The following is a 16,575-nucleotide window of genomic DNA, read 5'->3' on the forward strand; positions in this document are numbered from 1 at the left end:
GTCCCCAAGATGAATGTCCCATGGAAAGGAAGACCTAGGAAGTAAAAGCTCTTCTGTCTTAGAGCACATGAAACAGACCAGCCATCTGTCAGAGTTTACAGTATTACTAGGTGCTACACATTACTAGTGACTTTCATAGTAGCTCGCTTCCAACTCCTGAAACCCAAGTTCCTTCTCCTAAATTACACAATCTTTCCTTCATTCTTTGTCAAAGAGCAGATATCCTTTGCAGGGAAGGATATTGACTCAGCTTTCTATCTCACAAGCTTTGTTCTTCAAAATCTCCCTGGTGCTATTAAAAGTGAGGGTTTGCTGTCATTTATCATTTCTGGTCAATGATAACCAGAGCTGAGACAATTCTGAGTAGGGTCCTTCAGAGAAGTACTTTAGGTCATGCATGCATCAGTTGTATTACAGATTCAGGAGCAACCATAGGGAAAGAAACAGACTTTGGAATTTGATAAACACAAACAGGACATGTTTCTACCAGTTTCTATTCTTTCACATTTAATGATCTGGGAATTGCTATCCTATTCATACTGCTAGGAAATCTAACATGGATTCTTCAGCGCCTATCTGTCAGGTCTGAGCATAGCAATTTGTCACAATTATTGCTTTAATTTTAATGAGATCAAGAGCACTAATTTAGTGCCTTGTGTGTGTGTGTGTTTTTCTTTTGTCTATAGTATTTTATGTCCAGAAAACTTGTGAACAGATTTTCAATGATTTAAACTGTTCTCAATTCAAGCAAAATCTGCTAGATTGCTACAATCAAGAAATCCATTCATTTTTTCATTAAGAATTTCTTAAGGCGAATGAACAGTTGACTGTATTAGAAACTCCATTAATACAGAACACTCTCTGGTTTGAGGAGACACAGATACAAGGTTTAATGCAGAAGAGGAAGCCCCGCAATTGGTATGTTCCCATCTTTGGATTTTTCTTTTTTTTTCTTTTTTTTTTTTAAATATTCATTTATTCATTAATTACATTGCATTACATGACACAATTTCATAGGTACTGGGATTCCATCTTTGGATTTTTCATCTGAAAGAAAGAAAATGTAGGCTTCGAATATCTTTTCAACTCTCAAAAATATTTAAGTAGTTCTCAATTTATAAGGCAAAAATTGTGAAGTAGTTGTAATCTAGAGACTTCACAGACACTATGCCTTGCTTTCCCTATTATTTCATATTAGTAAATTACAATTAATGAACTATACTCAGCTTCCCATATTTTTGTAACCCAAACTCCTTCCATCCCAATTACCCCTCCAAGCCACTATACGCTATCTTTTAAGACTAACCTCATCAAAAATGGATTTGTGTGTGTGTGTATGTTTTAAAGGTAAGTCAAATAGGTCCTCAAGTCCTGATTCTGGGGTCAGAGGAGAAGCTTGAACACTAAGAAAAACTATAGAAAATAATCAGGATTAGTTAGTACAAGCATGAGCAAAAGCAGAGAAAAGCTAAGCCTACTGAAGTTTCCATACAATTATCCAGGATAGGGCCCGGCGGCTAAAGTCCTCGCCTTGAAAGCCCCGGGATCCCATATGGGCGCCGGTTCTAATCCTGGCAGCTCCACTTCCCATCCAGCTCCCTGCTTGTGGCCTGGGAAAGCAGTCGAGGACGGCCCAATGCATTGGGACACTGCACCCGCGTGGGAGACCTGGAAGAGGTTCCAGGTTCCCGGCTTTGGATCGGCGCAGCACCGGCCCGTTGCGGCTCACTTGGGGAGTGAATCATCGGACGGAAGATCTTCCTCTCTGTCTCTCCTCCTCTGTATATCTGACTTTGTAATTAAAATAAAATCTTTAAGAAAAACAATTATCAAGGATATATATAGGAAACACGATGAGTAATAGAGAAGTGGCAAGAATGAAAGACAAGCAACTTCTGGCTCCCATTAGGCCTCATTCCCAGCCACCGAGTCAGCCTGGGTTCACTTCCAAACAGGGACAGGACCCACGCATGTACAGTGAGACTTCAGTTTGTCCTTGGGCAAAGAGATGCCTCTCAGAAGCTCCTGACACAGAGTAACCAGAGCAGCCACGTAGCTGTAACTCTGCCTTTCAAAGAAATAAAAATTAATCTTTAAAAATGAAAAAGTGTTCTAGTAATAGGTAATTGTGCTAAGTGAGGGGAGTTTGTCTCTCAAGAGAGGCAACACTGGCCCTGCCAAGGCAACAGCATTCAACAATCAAAATTCAAGAAATCAGGGACTGATACTCCAGCGGGGCAGATTAGGCTGAGGCCCACCGTACATCCAGTAATGGGTACTGGTTCAAGTCCTGATTATGCCACTTCCATTCCAGCTCCTTGCTAATGCGCCTGGGAAAGCAGAGGAGGATGACAGAAGCATTTGGTTCCTGCAGCCATGTGGGAGTCCTGGAAGAAGCTCCCGGCACAGTCCTGATTGTTGCAGCCATTTGAGGAGTGAAACAGTGGATGAAGACAACTCGGTCTATATATAACTGGATCTTTCTAATAAATAAAATAAATATTTTAAAAAATGCAATAAATCTACAGCAGGTCAATTTTTAAGTTGATGATTTTGAATGGACTATGAATGATGGTATAAATATCTAAAGACTCTTGGAAGAATAAAGGTTCCTCTCCATAATAGGGTCCTGAGCACATGAGACATGGAAGACGGTACAATTGTGAAGAAGAGGAAGAACAGGCTTGCAGTCACAGCTGGCCCAAAGTGGGGGACAGGCTGCTACAATAAAAGGACAGTTTACCAGGGCCCAGTGTGGTTGCCTAGTGGCTAAAGTCCTCACCGCGCAAGCAACAGGATCCCATATGGATGCCGGTTCTAATCTTGGCAGCCCCGCTTCCCATCCAGCTCCCTGCTTATGGCCTGGGAAAGCAGTTGAGGAAGGCTCAGAGCTTTGGGAACCTGTACCCATGTGGGAGACCTAGAAGAGGCTCCGGCTCCTGACTTTGGATTGGCTCAGCTCTGGCCATTGTGGCCGCTTGGGGAGTGAATCAATGGACAGAAGATCTTCCTCTCTGTCTCTTCTCTCTGTATATCTGACTGTCCAATTAAAAACAGATCTTTTAAAAGTTTCCCAAAACATCCATAGGCAGTCTTGAATTCCTTCAGAAACATCACGCTCTTAAATTTCATCTCATACAACTGAGCCTCCAACTTAGATCATTCATAATTTTCTGGAAGCGTTAAGAGATACCTACTCCCAGATTGCAGAAATCATGTTGCTAAGCAGACTTCAGTGTCAGAGGAGTCTCCTTTCAGCTCTTCTCTGTGAGGTTTAATGAGAAAAATAATTCATGGCATAGGCTTGAGTTAAGCAAAAAAGGAGATGTCAGTCTGCTAACCATGTAAGAATACCAAGAATGTTTTTTTTTAAAAAAAATCCCACATAAAAATTTTTCTTTGGAAAAAACAAAAGCTAGCACATTAACTTCAAGCAGTGCTCGGGCTGCATATTTCATGAGGTTTATTTGTACTGCATATCCTAGATGGGTTCTATTTGTGGCTTAACGTAAAAACATACTGATTACAATCATTCTTTCCTACGTTTAGGAACAAGATTAATTATCTGCAAAAAGCAGTAAGGCTTAGATAGATGCTCTGCCAGTAAATGATAATAGACAGTGCCCAAATAGAATGACTCTGATGCCTACTTTATCTGTTTTAGGCATTTTAAGTGGAATGAAAAGGGAAAAAATTAATTCATTTACTGAATATTCTTCAGAAAGGATCTGAATTGGGTAAAAAGGAGACAGTATCACTCCTCTCCCTACCGCCTCGCGGACCCACCCCCACCAACATCCACTCTACTACTGACATCTGTTTGAAATAAAAAAAGCCATCTGGATGGATGATGTCCTTCCCAAAGGGACATTTTGAAAGGACATTAAGAAATCCGTACTTTCATCAACACAAAGCTTATTTGTTTTAGCCCATTAACATTCCCCTAACCAGGAAAGGAATGGTAAACTAGCCCAGACTGCATATAATACCCAGCACTCAGCAAAAGCTGCCTGCTGAAAAGGGTGAAGCTGAGATTGTATCTTCTGAAAGCTGCAACACACCGGAAGACATTAGCACAGATTTCCCCCACACCTTGTTTTTTGGGGGAGGGGAGGGTGCAACTCTGCACTACAATAAAGACTGTCACCCCCATGAAAAAGTGACTACAGTAGCATTGCAACCTAATTTCAAAATACTTCTATAATGTTCAGAATGCCTCTTCCGTTTTGTAGGTTATTGTGGGAGGACAGGTCCTTTCAAGGAATGGTCCACGTGAGAAGCATTGAAGAGAGACGGCAAAATGTACCAGCGAAGGTGCTGGTGAGGTATTGTGAGTGAATGCCTGGTGCTACATTTGCCAAGACTAGCTTATTCCAAAGGGGAAAAGGGAATCACATCTTTGCTGAGGCAGCTTAGCTTTTGCAATGAAAAGAATACATAGGCAGGGACTTTTCTGCTCTCAGGACATAAGGAGCTAGTTTCTTAAGGGCCACCCAATGTAAAACCAACCAACCAACTAACAATAACCCAGTATTTTTGACTTCCTCACTGTTGTCCTGGGAACAGATCCTCAGAATCTCAGGTCATGGGGAGGGCTTCCTTTTGACCACTTGGACAAACATCTTTGACTTTCAAACTTTTCTGAATTATACTCTGAGACTCAATCAGGGCTCCAAGTCACTCTTGGCAGCAGCTAGTGAATAAGCATCTGCTTACTGCCCTGTAGTTATCACATTCTTCACCTTAGCCTTGGTGTTGAGCCAAGGCACTTTGCAACATAGAGCTTGGGACTCCACAGCTTGAACAGGCAAGAGAGGAAACTGCAGCTTAGAGACTGAAAGAGAAATAGAGTTATAGCTGGAGGCTCAAAGTAGCAGTTTATTCCTAATGAGAGACAACAATCAGGCGCCCCTTGATAGCCACTTTGTAAAGCAGTCTCTTGGAAGAGCTGAGAGCACACCTACTGATCTGTCTTTGCGTGTGCCTTCTGTTACCTTCCAACAGGTGGCACACATCTCTGCCATTTGGCCAAGCAGGGTTTGCTAATTATCTCCTAGTAACCATTCATGTTCTTGTCTGACCATTCAAATACATTTAAACTTGTCATGTTCTTGCAGCCATCCAGGGTGGGGAGCCACAGCAGGAAGGTGATTCTGCATGGACCTCTTGGGCTTTTGTACGGCTTTCAATTAGAAGGACTGAGTACCTTTTGTTTTACATTATGTTGTTCAAGGAGTTTTGGAGAGTGAACAGCCAGGGAAGATACAGTGTTTCCCTTCATAGAAAAGAGCAGGTGTCCTTACAATGCATAATTAAAAATGTGTATTCCCAAAGTCCAAAGTTCTTCTATACTGTGTGTGCAGGAGTCACGCAACACATTTTTATCTTAGCTTATGGGACTTGTGTGTATCGTGATGGTGGTACAGAAACAGTGTTTTATCTCTGATCTAGGAGTCTCCAGTATTTAACTAGCACCAGGAAATGGGGGCTGGCTAACTTATTTATTTTCAATTGTGGTTAACAACCTCAGATTTCTTTGCACTTTTTGAGGATATGTTTCTGCCACATTAGTTCACTAACCACAGAAAAGAGATAAAATTTCTAAAGACTATACAGGTAAGCAGCCGATAACCATACTACCACTTACTAGCAAGGCAAAGGCAAGCAATTCTGCATTCGTGAAGGGACCGACAGATTTCCTTATATGACCCTTTACACACACACACACACACACACACACACAATTTCAAGGTGAAATATTTTAAAAAGCTTTCTTGTGTGCCCATTTTTGTGGAAACATGCCCTGAAATTAACACTTAGTTCCGCAAAGCAGTGTCAATTTTTCTTTTTTCAAGATTTATTTGAAAGGCAGATTTGCAAAAGAAGAGAGTTAAATAGGGAGATGGAGAGAGAAAGGGAGAGGGAGGGAGGGAGGAGAGAAAGAGGTGGGAGGAGACAGAGATGGGAAAAGGGAGAATTAGGGAGGAGGAGGGGAGAAAAAGGGAGAGGAAGAATGAATAAGTATCTTCATTCTCCGGTTCACTCCACAAATGGCACCAATAGCCAGCAATGGGCCAGGCTGAAGCCAGGAATCTCAAGTCCATCTGGGTCATGTTTGGGTGTCACCGGCCCAAGCACTTGGGCCATCTTCCTCTGCTTTCCCTGGTGCATTAGCAGGGAGCCAGATCATTTGAACCAGTAGGACATGAAATCAGACATATGTGATGCCAGAGTCACAGGTGACAATACAACGCCATCCTCTCTTTCATATTTTTAACGATCTAGCTCTCTTCATTTGAAAAGCAAATTTTACAGGGCACAATGTGGCCACAATGGCCAGAGCTGAGTCATTTTGGATGCGGGGTCCTAAGGACTTGGGCCATAATCTACTGCTTTTCCAGACCACAAGCAAGGAGCTGGATCGGAAGTGGAGTAGCTGGGACTTGAATTAGTGCCCATATGGGATCCCAGTGCCACAGGGCAGAAGATTAGCTTGCTGTGCCATTGTGCTGGCCACACAATGTATTTTTAGTGCCTTTCTGCTCATAAATTCATCAAAGCTATTTGTAAAATGAAGTGAAAAAAAGACAGTAGCCTTTAAAGATTTTCATCTTGCCAAAACTTCATTTCATGTAAGCAATGTCACTCTCTCCGGTTCTAGATGTTGACTTACTAAATTCATTAGGCAGTGAGCCATTTCCTTGTTCCTATCACTTTCAGATCACTTGGCACTGGAAACAGCATGTATGAACGCAGACAAGGCACTTCTGTCTGAGGCTGAAAAACGAAAGCCCAAGGTGACTGTACAAGGAAAAAGACACCAACTTGCTGACACCTGAGAAATAACTGCAGCCTTCCCAGGTGGAGAGCAAGGTAGGGCTCATCTTGGAAATTCTGATGAGTTATAGTCACACTGAAAGCCAAATACAAGAATTTGATAGAGTGAAATATTATTGAGCATCACCAGAGAATCTTCCCCAGAACCTCTTTGTACACGTAAATAGTGTCTCTGACACTATCTTTAGTAATCCTCACCCAGGAAAAGGATGTACCTGAATATCACAATCTGGAGTCCAGAACAGAGATCTGGATATCCTTTTAATGCCTAGAATCAAAGAGAGATGCATTTTTTAAAAAAGATTAACACTGTGTTAGTCCAGTGCGCAGATACTCCACATTGCAACTAGAGGACAACCTATTCCTCACCGTTGGCGCTGCTCACATCGATCCTAGCCAAAGTCAGCCACCTGTGTGATTGCATCTTCCATCACCTGCACAAACATCCCTTTCTCCATAGAACTACTCACTTGGTGCCTTCAACTGTTATGAAGATGAAAAATTGTCACGGCTTTTAGTACTTAGCAAGGGGAAAACTAGAGCAAAAGTCTTCAGGGAGGGAGAGTAAATTCAAAAACTGATGGTGCAGCTGGAAAAACAGTAGGGAGTAATACAGCATATTAAATCATACAATAAAAACCTATTTACTTGTGTTTGGGGAATGAAGACTGGTAACGAGCAAAGGGAACCATTTGAGAGAGGAGAGAGGAGAGCAATGCAGTGTAATGGCTAAGAACATGCGCTTTGTAGGCAGATACAGCCCACTGCAGATGCTGACTCTGGTACCTCCTAGTCCAGTTATCTCTGAGAGTCATAGTGGTCATGGTCTTCCTGCTCCCTCCCTGCAACTCTCAATGTCCATCTTAGTGCTCTCACAATCAGATGCTCAATGAACATCTCCTGAGACAAGTACTCTTCCACAGAATGCTAAAATGAATGCCACAGCAAAGAAAGCACAAGGCAGAGTGGAAGCAGAAAACGTTGCAATTTTGCAAAAACATTCAGTGAAGCATGTAAAAAGACGAGGTAATCAAGCCTTGAGAGAGGAAGCACTCATGTGGAGCAATACTGAGATCAGTCACCGAAGTAAAGCACACAGGTGGAAAAGCCAGAGTGTAAACAGAGATGAGAGGATATGGGATCAATGGTTAGGAGGTGGGATGTGGAAAGGGAGTAAACAAGGTAATACAAAACCTGCAAGAACTTTCTGGGAGAGGGGTAAATGTCCACAATGCTAATTGCTACTCATTTAATAAATGCATGAATTGGGACCAGAGTTACTGTACAGTGAGTTAAGCCGCCACCTAAAATGCTGGCATCCCATATGGGTGCTTGATCAAGTGCTTGATCTGATCCAGCTCCCTACAGATGCATCTGGGAAAGCAACAGACTATGGTCCAAATGCTTGGGCCCCTGAGCCCACGTGGGAAATGTGGAAGACACTCTTGGCTCCTGGCTTTGATCTGGCCCAGCCCTAGCCATCTGGGGAGGAAATCAGCTGATGGAAGAGCTCTCTATCTCCCTTCCTCCCTCCCTCTCTCTGTAGCTCTGCCTCTCAAAAAATAATAAACAGATGCATGAATTATACAAGAAAGTGAAATGGCTACACACATAGTCTATATATAGGCATATGGTGGCACTGATTAATATTTCAGAATAAAAAGTTATTTATTTTTAAAGATTATTTTGAAGTCAGAGTTATATACATACACACACACACACACACATATATATATATACATATATATATATATATATATATGAGAGAGAGAGAGAAGGAGATAAAGGAGGTATCTTCCATCTGCTTCACTCACCATATGGTCAAAATGGTCAGTGCTGGGCCAGGCTGAAGCCAGGAGCCAGGACCTTCATTCAGGTCTCCAGTTTGGGTGGCAGGGTCAAAACACTTAGGTCATCTTCTTATGGAGTAGCCAGGACTATAACTAGTACATATATGGGATGCTAATTTCACAAGTACTGGCTTTATCCATGACAATACAACAATGGGCCCCAGAAGTTATACTTTAAATAAAAAGTGGCACGCCACAGTTTGGATGTAAGAATGCAGAAAACGTAAGTATTGCAAAATGTACACATGTGTAGTTACTTCAAGGCATAAGATGTGAAACTGAATAATGCAGATGAACCTACTAATGATATTTTGCATAAATACTATTAAAGACCTAGGTAATTCTCACTTATGTCTAAGATGTTTGCCCAACTTTGAAAATGTATATGAACAGTAAAATGGATATATTTACAAACGTTCATTAATGTTTTTTAAAACAAATTTTTTTTCTCCTGTCCCCTCCTACACATCTATACACACACACACACACACACACACACACACATTTTCACACTATTCTTATGCACTTCGTTTAGATTGAAATGGTATTAAGAGATATTGACATGTGAAAGTAAGTTTAAGAAATCCTTCTTCTCTCTGGCTCTTGAAGCAGCATAGTATAATAGAATTCTGGAATGGCTTTAGCGAATATTTGCCATGCTCCTGAACATTTCATCTTATTTAATTCCCTTATATCATCCCCATTTTATAGATCAAGAATTTGAGGTTAGGGCCTGTATTGTGGCACAACAAATTAATTCAATTGCAATTCTGATATATCATATGAATGGTGGTTCACATCCTTGCAGCTCCACTTCTGATTCAGCTCCCTGCTAATGCACCTGAGAAAGCAGTAAAGTTGGCCAAGGTACTTGGGTCCCTGTCACCCATATGGGAGACAAGAATGGAGTTCCAGGCTCCTGGCTTTGGTCTGGCCCAGTCCCAATGCTTCTAGTTATCTAGAGAACTAAACAGCAAATAAAAGATTCTCATTCTCCCTCTCTTACCCTCTGTCTGTAATTTTGCCTTTTAGATAGATAGATAGATAGAGGCTGGTACATAGCAGATAAAGTCACTGCCTGAGATACTAGCATCACATTTGGGTGCCAGTTCATGTCCTGACTGCTCCACTTATATATATACATATACATATACATATACATATACATATACATATACATATACATATATATATATATTTGTATTTATATTGATTGTAACAGATACAGTGTGATTTCCCCTTCTGTTCTTTGTTTTTTGCTTCCCTAAAATAGAGTTTGAACAAATATTTTAAAGGTACAAAATACTATTAGAAAATACTATTGGAAACGGACCTTGTAGGAGTATTATGGCATCGTGGCCACCAAACACTGTATTGCTTGGCAGAAAGGAAGTGTAGAGGAAAGTAGCACATTAGCATTGATGACCCAGTGTGAGCAAGTGCAGTGTACAAAGAAGTATATTCTGAATACATTATTTTCATTCATTTAGCACAAATAAATCATTTGGTTTCAAAAAATATATAAATATAAATATTTACATTTTATTAAGCATTGGGCCATCCTCGACTGCTTTCCCAGGCCACAAGCAGGGAGCTGGATGGGAAGTGGAGCTGCCGGGATCAGAAACGGCGCCCATATGGTATCCCGGCACGTTCAAGGCGAGGACTCTAGCCACTAGGCCATGGCGCTGGGCCCAACTGCTCCGCTTCTGATCCCACTCTGCTAGCAGCCTGGGAAAAGAAGTGGAGAATGGGGCTAGGTGCAATGGTTCAATGGCTAAATCCTCACCTTGCAAACGCCAGGATCCCATGCAGGCACTGGTTCCTGTCCTGGCTGTTCCACGTCCCATCCAGCATCCTGAATGTGGCCTGGGAAGGCAGTGGAGGATGATCCAAAGCCTTGGAACTCTGCACCCATGTGGTAGACTTGACAGAAACTCCTGACTCCTGACTTCAGACTGGCTCTGTTCTGGTTGCTGTGGCCAGTTGGGGAGCAAACCAGCAGATGAAAGATCTATCTCTCCTCTCCAACTGATCTGCCCTTCCAATTAAAAAAAAAAATCTTAAAAAAAAAAAGGGAAGAATTGGAGACCTAGATGAAGTGTCCAGCTCCACGCTGGCCTGACACTGCTTACTGCTGCCATCTGGGGTATAAACCAGTGGATACAAAGCCAATCTCTCTCTTTCTGTAAATGTTACAAATAAATGAACACATTTGTGTTTTAAAAGTCGAGGTCCTAGTTTTGAAATGTTGTGCTTCCCACCTCTGGGGCACTACCAGCAACAACACCCCAATTCACCTCCATGCCTTTACTTGGCTGCTTCCACTTTGGTAACCTGCAGCAGTGAGAATGACTCCAGGGCAAAGTAAAGCACTAACAGGCCATATGTATGCAAACTTCAGAGTGCAGATTCACTAATCAGATCAAAATGTCATTCAGAATCTCATGTGGATGGTAGTTACCCAAACAACTAGGCAGTGCCCCTGTGTAATGAAGATTTCATCGTGTATCTTGTAAGTTGCCAAAAAGGCTCTGCTAACACAGCTCGGATGAATATATTTATAAAACCAAATGGAAGCCCAAGCACAACTGCCTGACAGGGCTTTTATGTCTTACCCCAACAGGAAGGTGAGGGCGCTACAGCAAATCTCATTAAAGCTTTAGTTTTAAATTAGCTGTTGCTCCGGGGCATTCTGTGGCTTTGTGAACAGAGTTTGTGTTTCCTGAGCCCTCACTTTTCCTCACTCCCATAAATGGCTCACCTCCTTTCTTCTGCCCCACACATAACATGGGCAGGATCACACCTGGCCACTGATCCCTGCTCCCCACCATTTGGTACATATTATTTAGACTCAGTGATCGTAAAACAAGAACAAGGCAGAGTCTACATATGGTTTAGCTCAGGCATTCCCTGCGGATGGCTGACTTTACGCTCTCATAACAGCAGCTGCGAGCTGGGAGCAATTGAGTCCTTAATGGCCAAAACAGAAAGGGACTACATCACTGAGCACCTCCTGACAGCCAAGGCCTTTCCTTCTGAATGATAATGACATGAAATGTACTCCCCTTGCACAAATGCTACAAATGCACCAAGGCTGCACATGCACGAGCCTGCACATGAACACACACACATATACATATGCACACAGACATGCATGCACCTACAAGGCAAGCTCAGAAAAACTAAAGATTAATTTTATTTAGGTTCACTATGTCTCTGCAAAATGCAAATGCAATTTGTAGAGTGAAAGCCTAGAAAGGTCTAATGCAGGACAGACAGGTAGGGCAGAATGATGATTAGATCACAGCAGCAGACAACTCCGCTTTCCACTTCCGGACCTTCCATTAATTCTAGCAGTTTGAGCAAAGCCTCCCTGAACTTCAATTTTTTCAAATCAGTGGGATTGGGCTAGCGAATCTCTCAAGGCACTTCTGACATTCACATTATAGTGAAATGTTCGCCATAGTGAAATTTATTCAGTTACACATCTGTCTGCCAACCAGACTGTGACATTTACACGAGTTAAACCATGTCTTGGGTAGTTGTGACTATCCAGCATCTAAGTGCCATAAGCAATGTTTACTAACCTTCGTGTCTAGCACCTGATCAGACCAGAGCTACCAATATGTTGCCAGGTTCCCAGCTGACACTGGGAGGAAAAAGCACCTGAGGATATAGATATGCATGTCTTTGAAACTTTCACACCCTATCTTTATTATTGTCAGCTTAATTTTTCCTTTTCCTAGAGACACTTCCATACCTCTGGATCACTTGCTTTGTGTCTGACACATAGTGGACCCTCAGACCTTTAGGTGAACGAACATTGAATGTGCTTTTTGTCTTTCTAGTTCCATGAGATTTATTTTGGCATAAAATCCTAGAACCTGACCTCAAATTAAAAAGCAGTCAAGGGAATAATTAGCCACCAAAGAAGACCATTGTTACAGCAGACTTTACTGCTCATTTTACTATAAACTATTTTCTCAGTAAATGCATTTTCAACAGCTGAGATTGTAAACCAGGCAATTAGAGCCATTCCATAAGTAGCCATGCCAAGGCTTACATCATTTTGGTCTTCCTTTGTAGTTTAACTCACCAAAGAAAGAAATTACCCCTATCATTTTGTCCTTGTTGAGTTTTCAGACAAGAATCGATGGCCTGATTTCCGTCTGTATTCTGGATAAGCAACGGCTCAAAGTACACAAGAGCAGCACTCTGCAGAAGTTACGGACATGACTCAACCAAGCCAAGCAAGCCAGCATTTAACTTTCAGCTCCTATCACTTAACTGGCTTTCCCATTTTGGACAAAGTAGGCCCCATTTCACAGCAACTGTGAAATACTGTTATGACAACTGGCCAACAGAGCACCTGAGGTGTGGCAGGAGCTCAACAATACACCTGTTCCCTCAAAGCTCACAGTATTCAGGAATCAGTCACTCCCTTAGGAGGCTCTGTTTTGTGGTCCTTGGCTGTACGTTTTGATCAGCAGTGAAGTGGGTGCCTCTTGAAGTTCTTTAAGAATGTGTGACCAACACCAAGGGCTGCTGCCTCATGCACAGAATTGTCCTTCCCCAATCACAAATACCATGAGGCTTACACTGATTGAACCAAGTCTGCAAACAAAACAGGGAGCATGGATATTTTCCCTTGTGTATGTTCTAGTACAGGTTTTACTTAATGGGTTCTAGCCATGTCTCCTGTGTTTCAAAGCATTACTCAAAATGATAATGTGTTAAACATGGTAAAGACCATGAGAGTGAATTCAGAAGCAGAAAAATGAGCAGTACCCAAATTCCACACTTAGTACCTAAATCACAATTTCTGAGTTCTTAGACTTTCACTAACTATAGCTGGATCCCTTTGGGCAAGCTGTAATTTTACTAACCTTCAATTTCCTCATTTATAAAGTGGAGATAATAGTTTCTATCTCATAGGCTTGTTATAAGGATTATAACAGACACTACTACCACTATAATAATGGTAATAACATGTAACATTTACTGAAGACTTACCAGACTCTATCATGTTCTCCCTTAGAAGGGAACATTGTTTAAAGTTAGTTTACTTATGTCAAAGTAAGAGTGACAGAAAGGGAAAGATCAAAAGCTATTTTTCATCCTCTGGTTCATTCCCTCAAATGCTCACGACATGAAGGAATAGGCCAGCCTGAAGCCTAGAGCTTGGAACACCATCTGTCGCCTCCTAGCAGCGTTAGCAGGAAGCTAGATTAGGAGCAGAGGATCTGGGATTTGAACCAGCACTCCAATACAAAACATAGGCATCCCAAGTGAGAGCTTAACTCACTGAGCCACAATGCCCAAACCCAAGAAAAATATTTTCTCTATCTGATGAATCAGAAAGCTAAAGATCGGAAGGATAAAATGACTCCCCCATGTTTTGCAGCAGGAATGAAAGAGGTGGAGTTTGAAGTCAAAGCCAGGTTTTTGGAGTTTCTAGCCTGTATTCTAATGCTCCGCTGAGCTGTGTGAGTTGAGTCCTCCATGCCTACTCCTTATTTCTACTCTCATTTTTCTATATCAACACCTGCTGCTGGCGAGTCTGTGCCATCCTAACCAGGCCCAATTCCTTTGAGAATAGTAGATTGGTACTCACAGTGGTGGTCAGTTTTCCTCCATTTTTCTGCACATACTGGATGGAATCATGGATTGTTGAAAAGAGACCAAGCAGTACATTCTCCATGTCATAGATTCTGTACATGCCATTCACAAGCTCTTCAAGAGACAGGATGTATTCTCTCCAATACTTGTCAATCTCCACCACACCTGCCATACAGCCTTGCATGACCACGTTGCAATAGCCACCACAAGGCTTAACCATCATCAGTCCCTGGCAGTAAGAGCAGTACCACATCCTGGTGAGCATTCGGCCACAGTCCTTGCTAAACTTCAGGTGATCAGTAGTGTTGATGACTTCGATGCCGAGATTCAGGGCCTGAAGGAAGATCCTAGTGACTTGCAATGACTTGGAAACCTGGGTCATGATCAGCTTAGGGAAGTTGCCAAATACTTTCAGGTCACGTCTTGCTCCTCGGAGGCACTCGTTGATATCGAAGGCTGACTCGGGCAGACCAGGATTCATTAGCTGGGTATAGATGACGGGAAACAGGCTGTCAAACAACTCATTGACCATGTCATCCACATTGATGTCAGAACCGAGGATGTAGAGAGACACATCTGTGAAGAATTCACCCACAAACTCGTAAGCTTGTGGGGTCAGGCTTGGGTAGTTATTCTTGAACATGGCGTTGGTATAGTTCTTGGCATGGCGAACAACAATTTCAAAGGCCTCTGTAAGAAGAGATAAAGAGAAATGGCCACAAATTAAAGCATGTAAATCCAAGGTATAATTGAATTTGAGATTTTTCCAGTACTGTGGTGATTAAGGTCCCATTTGCCTTAAATAATTGACCCTCATTCAATTCCGGCATTGTGTCTACTCCTGCAGCTGCTTGTTCCTGTAAATCAATTTTCGTTTTTAAACATGAGGCCCAGACCATGATGTACACATAAATCCTTACACATACAAATTATATTTCAAATGACAAAAGCCTAGATTCAGTTAACATTTCAGACTTGCATGAAAATATTGACTAAAAATCAGCAAAATGAGGAGTTGTTTTTCTCTCATTGATTTATTTGGTTAAAAAGAAATTGCATTTCAGGACATTTCATTTTTAGACAGAGATAAATATTTGACAACAAACTACATACTCTCTAAACTCGCGTAACAATTTAAGCCTATTCAACCCCAGAGGAGAAGCAAGTCCTTAGCCAAGAATAAAAGCTATCACGAATTTAATTCTGTTAGTATATTTTGTCTAGAAAAGTTTAAAGGGAGGTATATGACAGGTTGCCAAACATGGAAATGGAATCTATCCACTGAATGGGTATCTGGATGGGAAAAAAAAAAATCTACGCACATATCTGCACATTTGATATTGAAAGTAACACCTCTGCTATTTGCAAGCTGAACATCTGGAAGGGTAACTGCTAAGCTTCATGGGTAAGTTTAGCTTCCACATGGCTCAGAAGATTTATCTCCTCTACAGAGATCACAAATCCATGATTACATCTGCTGCCCCAATACTTTGGCAGAGGGCCCAATTCATGCCACTGGTTTGAGAAACTGGTAATGTCACCATCTTAACAAACAGTCCAGACACAAATTATCCCAAACAATCAGAGAAGGCAATTCAACCACAATAGACTTCTCAATAAACAAAACAGCTAGAACAAAAACAAAAACAATCCACTTTCCCAAGATATATAAAATTAACTTTATATTTTCTTTCATGTCCCTTCAATTTGCAAAATTCCATGACAGTTATGCTCTAAATTATAACAGTCCATAAGCCTCGAAAAATCAAATTATTACTACTTTCAGACTTCTAGAGACACTGCACTCTTAAAGCTTCTTGAGATCATTTAGGCCGACACTTGAGCCATCTGTGCAAGAAGTGGGCACTAGTTTTTGCCCTCACCATTTGCCCCAGACCCCTCACAAGCTGGAACATGCACCCTATATTCTCTGTTTGGGTTTCTGACATGGCATGCAATGGGAAATGATATCAGTGAAATTTTAATGGGCTTCTTTTTAAAAAGATTTATTTTCTGACTGGGATGATACTCTGCTGGCTCTGTCTTCAGACCAGAGAGGGTATACCTAAGAAGCCGTTGAACTTGACTGGACAATAAGATGCTGGACTCTATGTTTGGTATACGCTTGCAATGGGGGAATCTCAACTGAACTTGAGCTGTGGTTATGCAACAAGGTGGAGGAATCCACCATGGTGGGAGGGTTTGGGGAGGGGTGGGGAGAACCCAAGTATCTATGTAATTGTGTCACATAATACAATGTAATTAA

The 16,575-nt window shown here is 41.7% G+C and overlaps 1 protein-coding gene across 1 annotated transcript in view; it reads right to left on the bottom strand.

Moving 5' to 3' along the window:
* The window catches only part of GPC3 (glypican 3), a 383,088-nt gene that overhangs the window by 162,344 nt on the left and 204,169 nt on the right, over nucleotides 1-16,575 (bottom strand). The window contains exon 3 of the mRNA XM_004587718.3: nucleotides 14,305-14,999. Within this exon, the coding sequence (XP_004587775.2) occupies nucleotides 14,305-14,999 (695 nt within the window). The remainder of the gene's footprint in view (nucleotides 1-14,304; nucleotides 15,000-16,575) is intronic.

The sequence above is a fragment of the Ochotona princeps genome, chromosome X (assembly GCF_030435755.1).
Source record: "Ochotona princeps isolate mOchPri1 chromosome X, mOchPri1.hap1, whole genome shotgun sequence".
Classification (NCBI taxonomy): Eukaryota; Metazoa; Chordata; class Mammalia; order Lagomorpha; family Ochotonidae; genus Ochotona; species Ochotona princeps.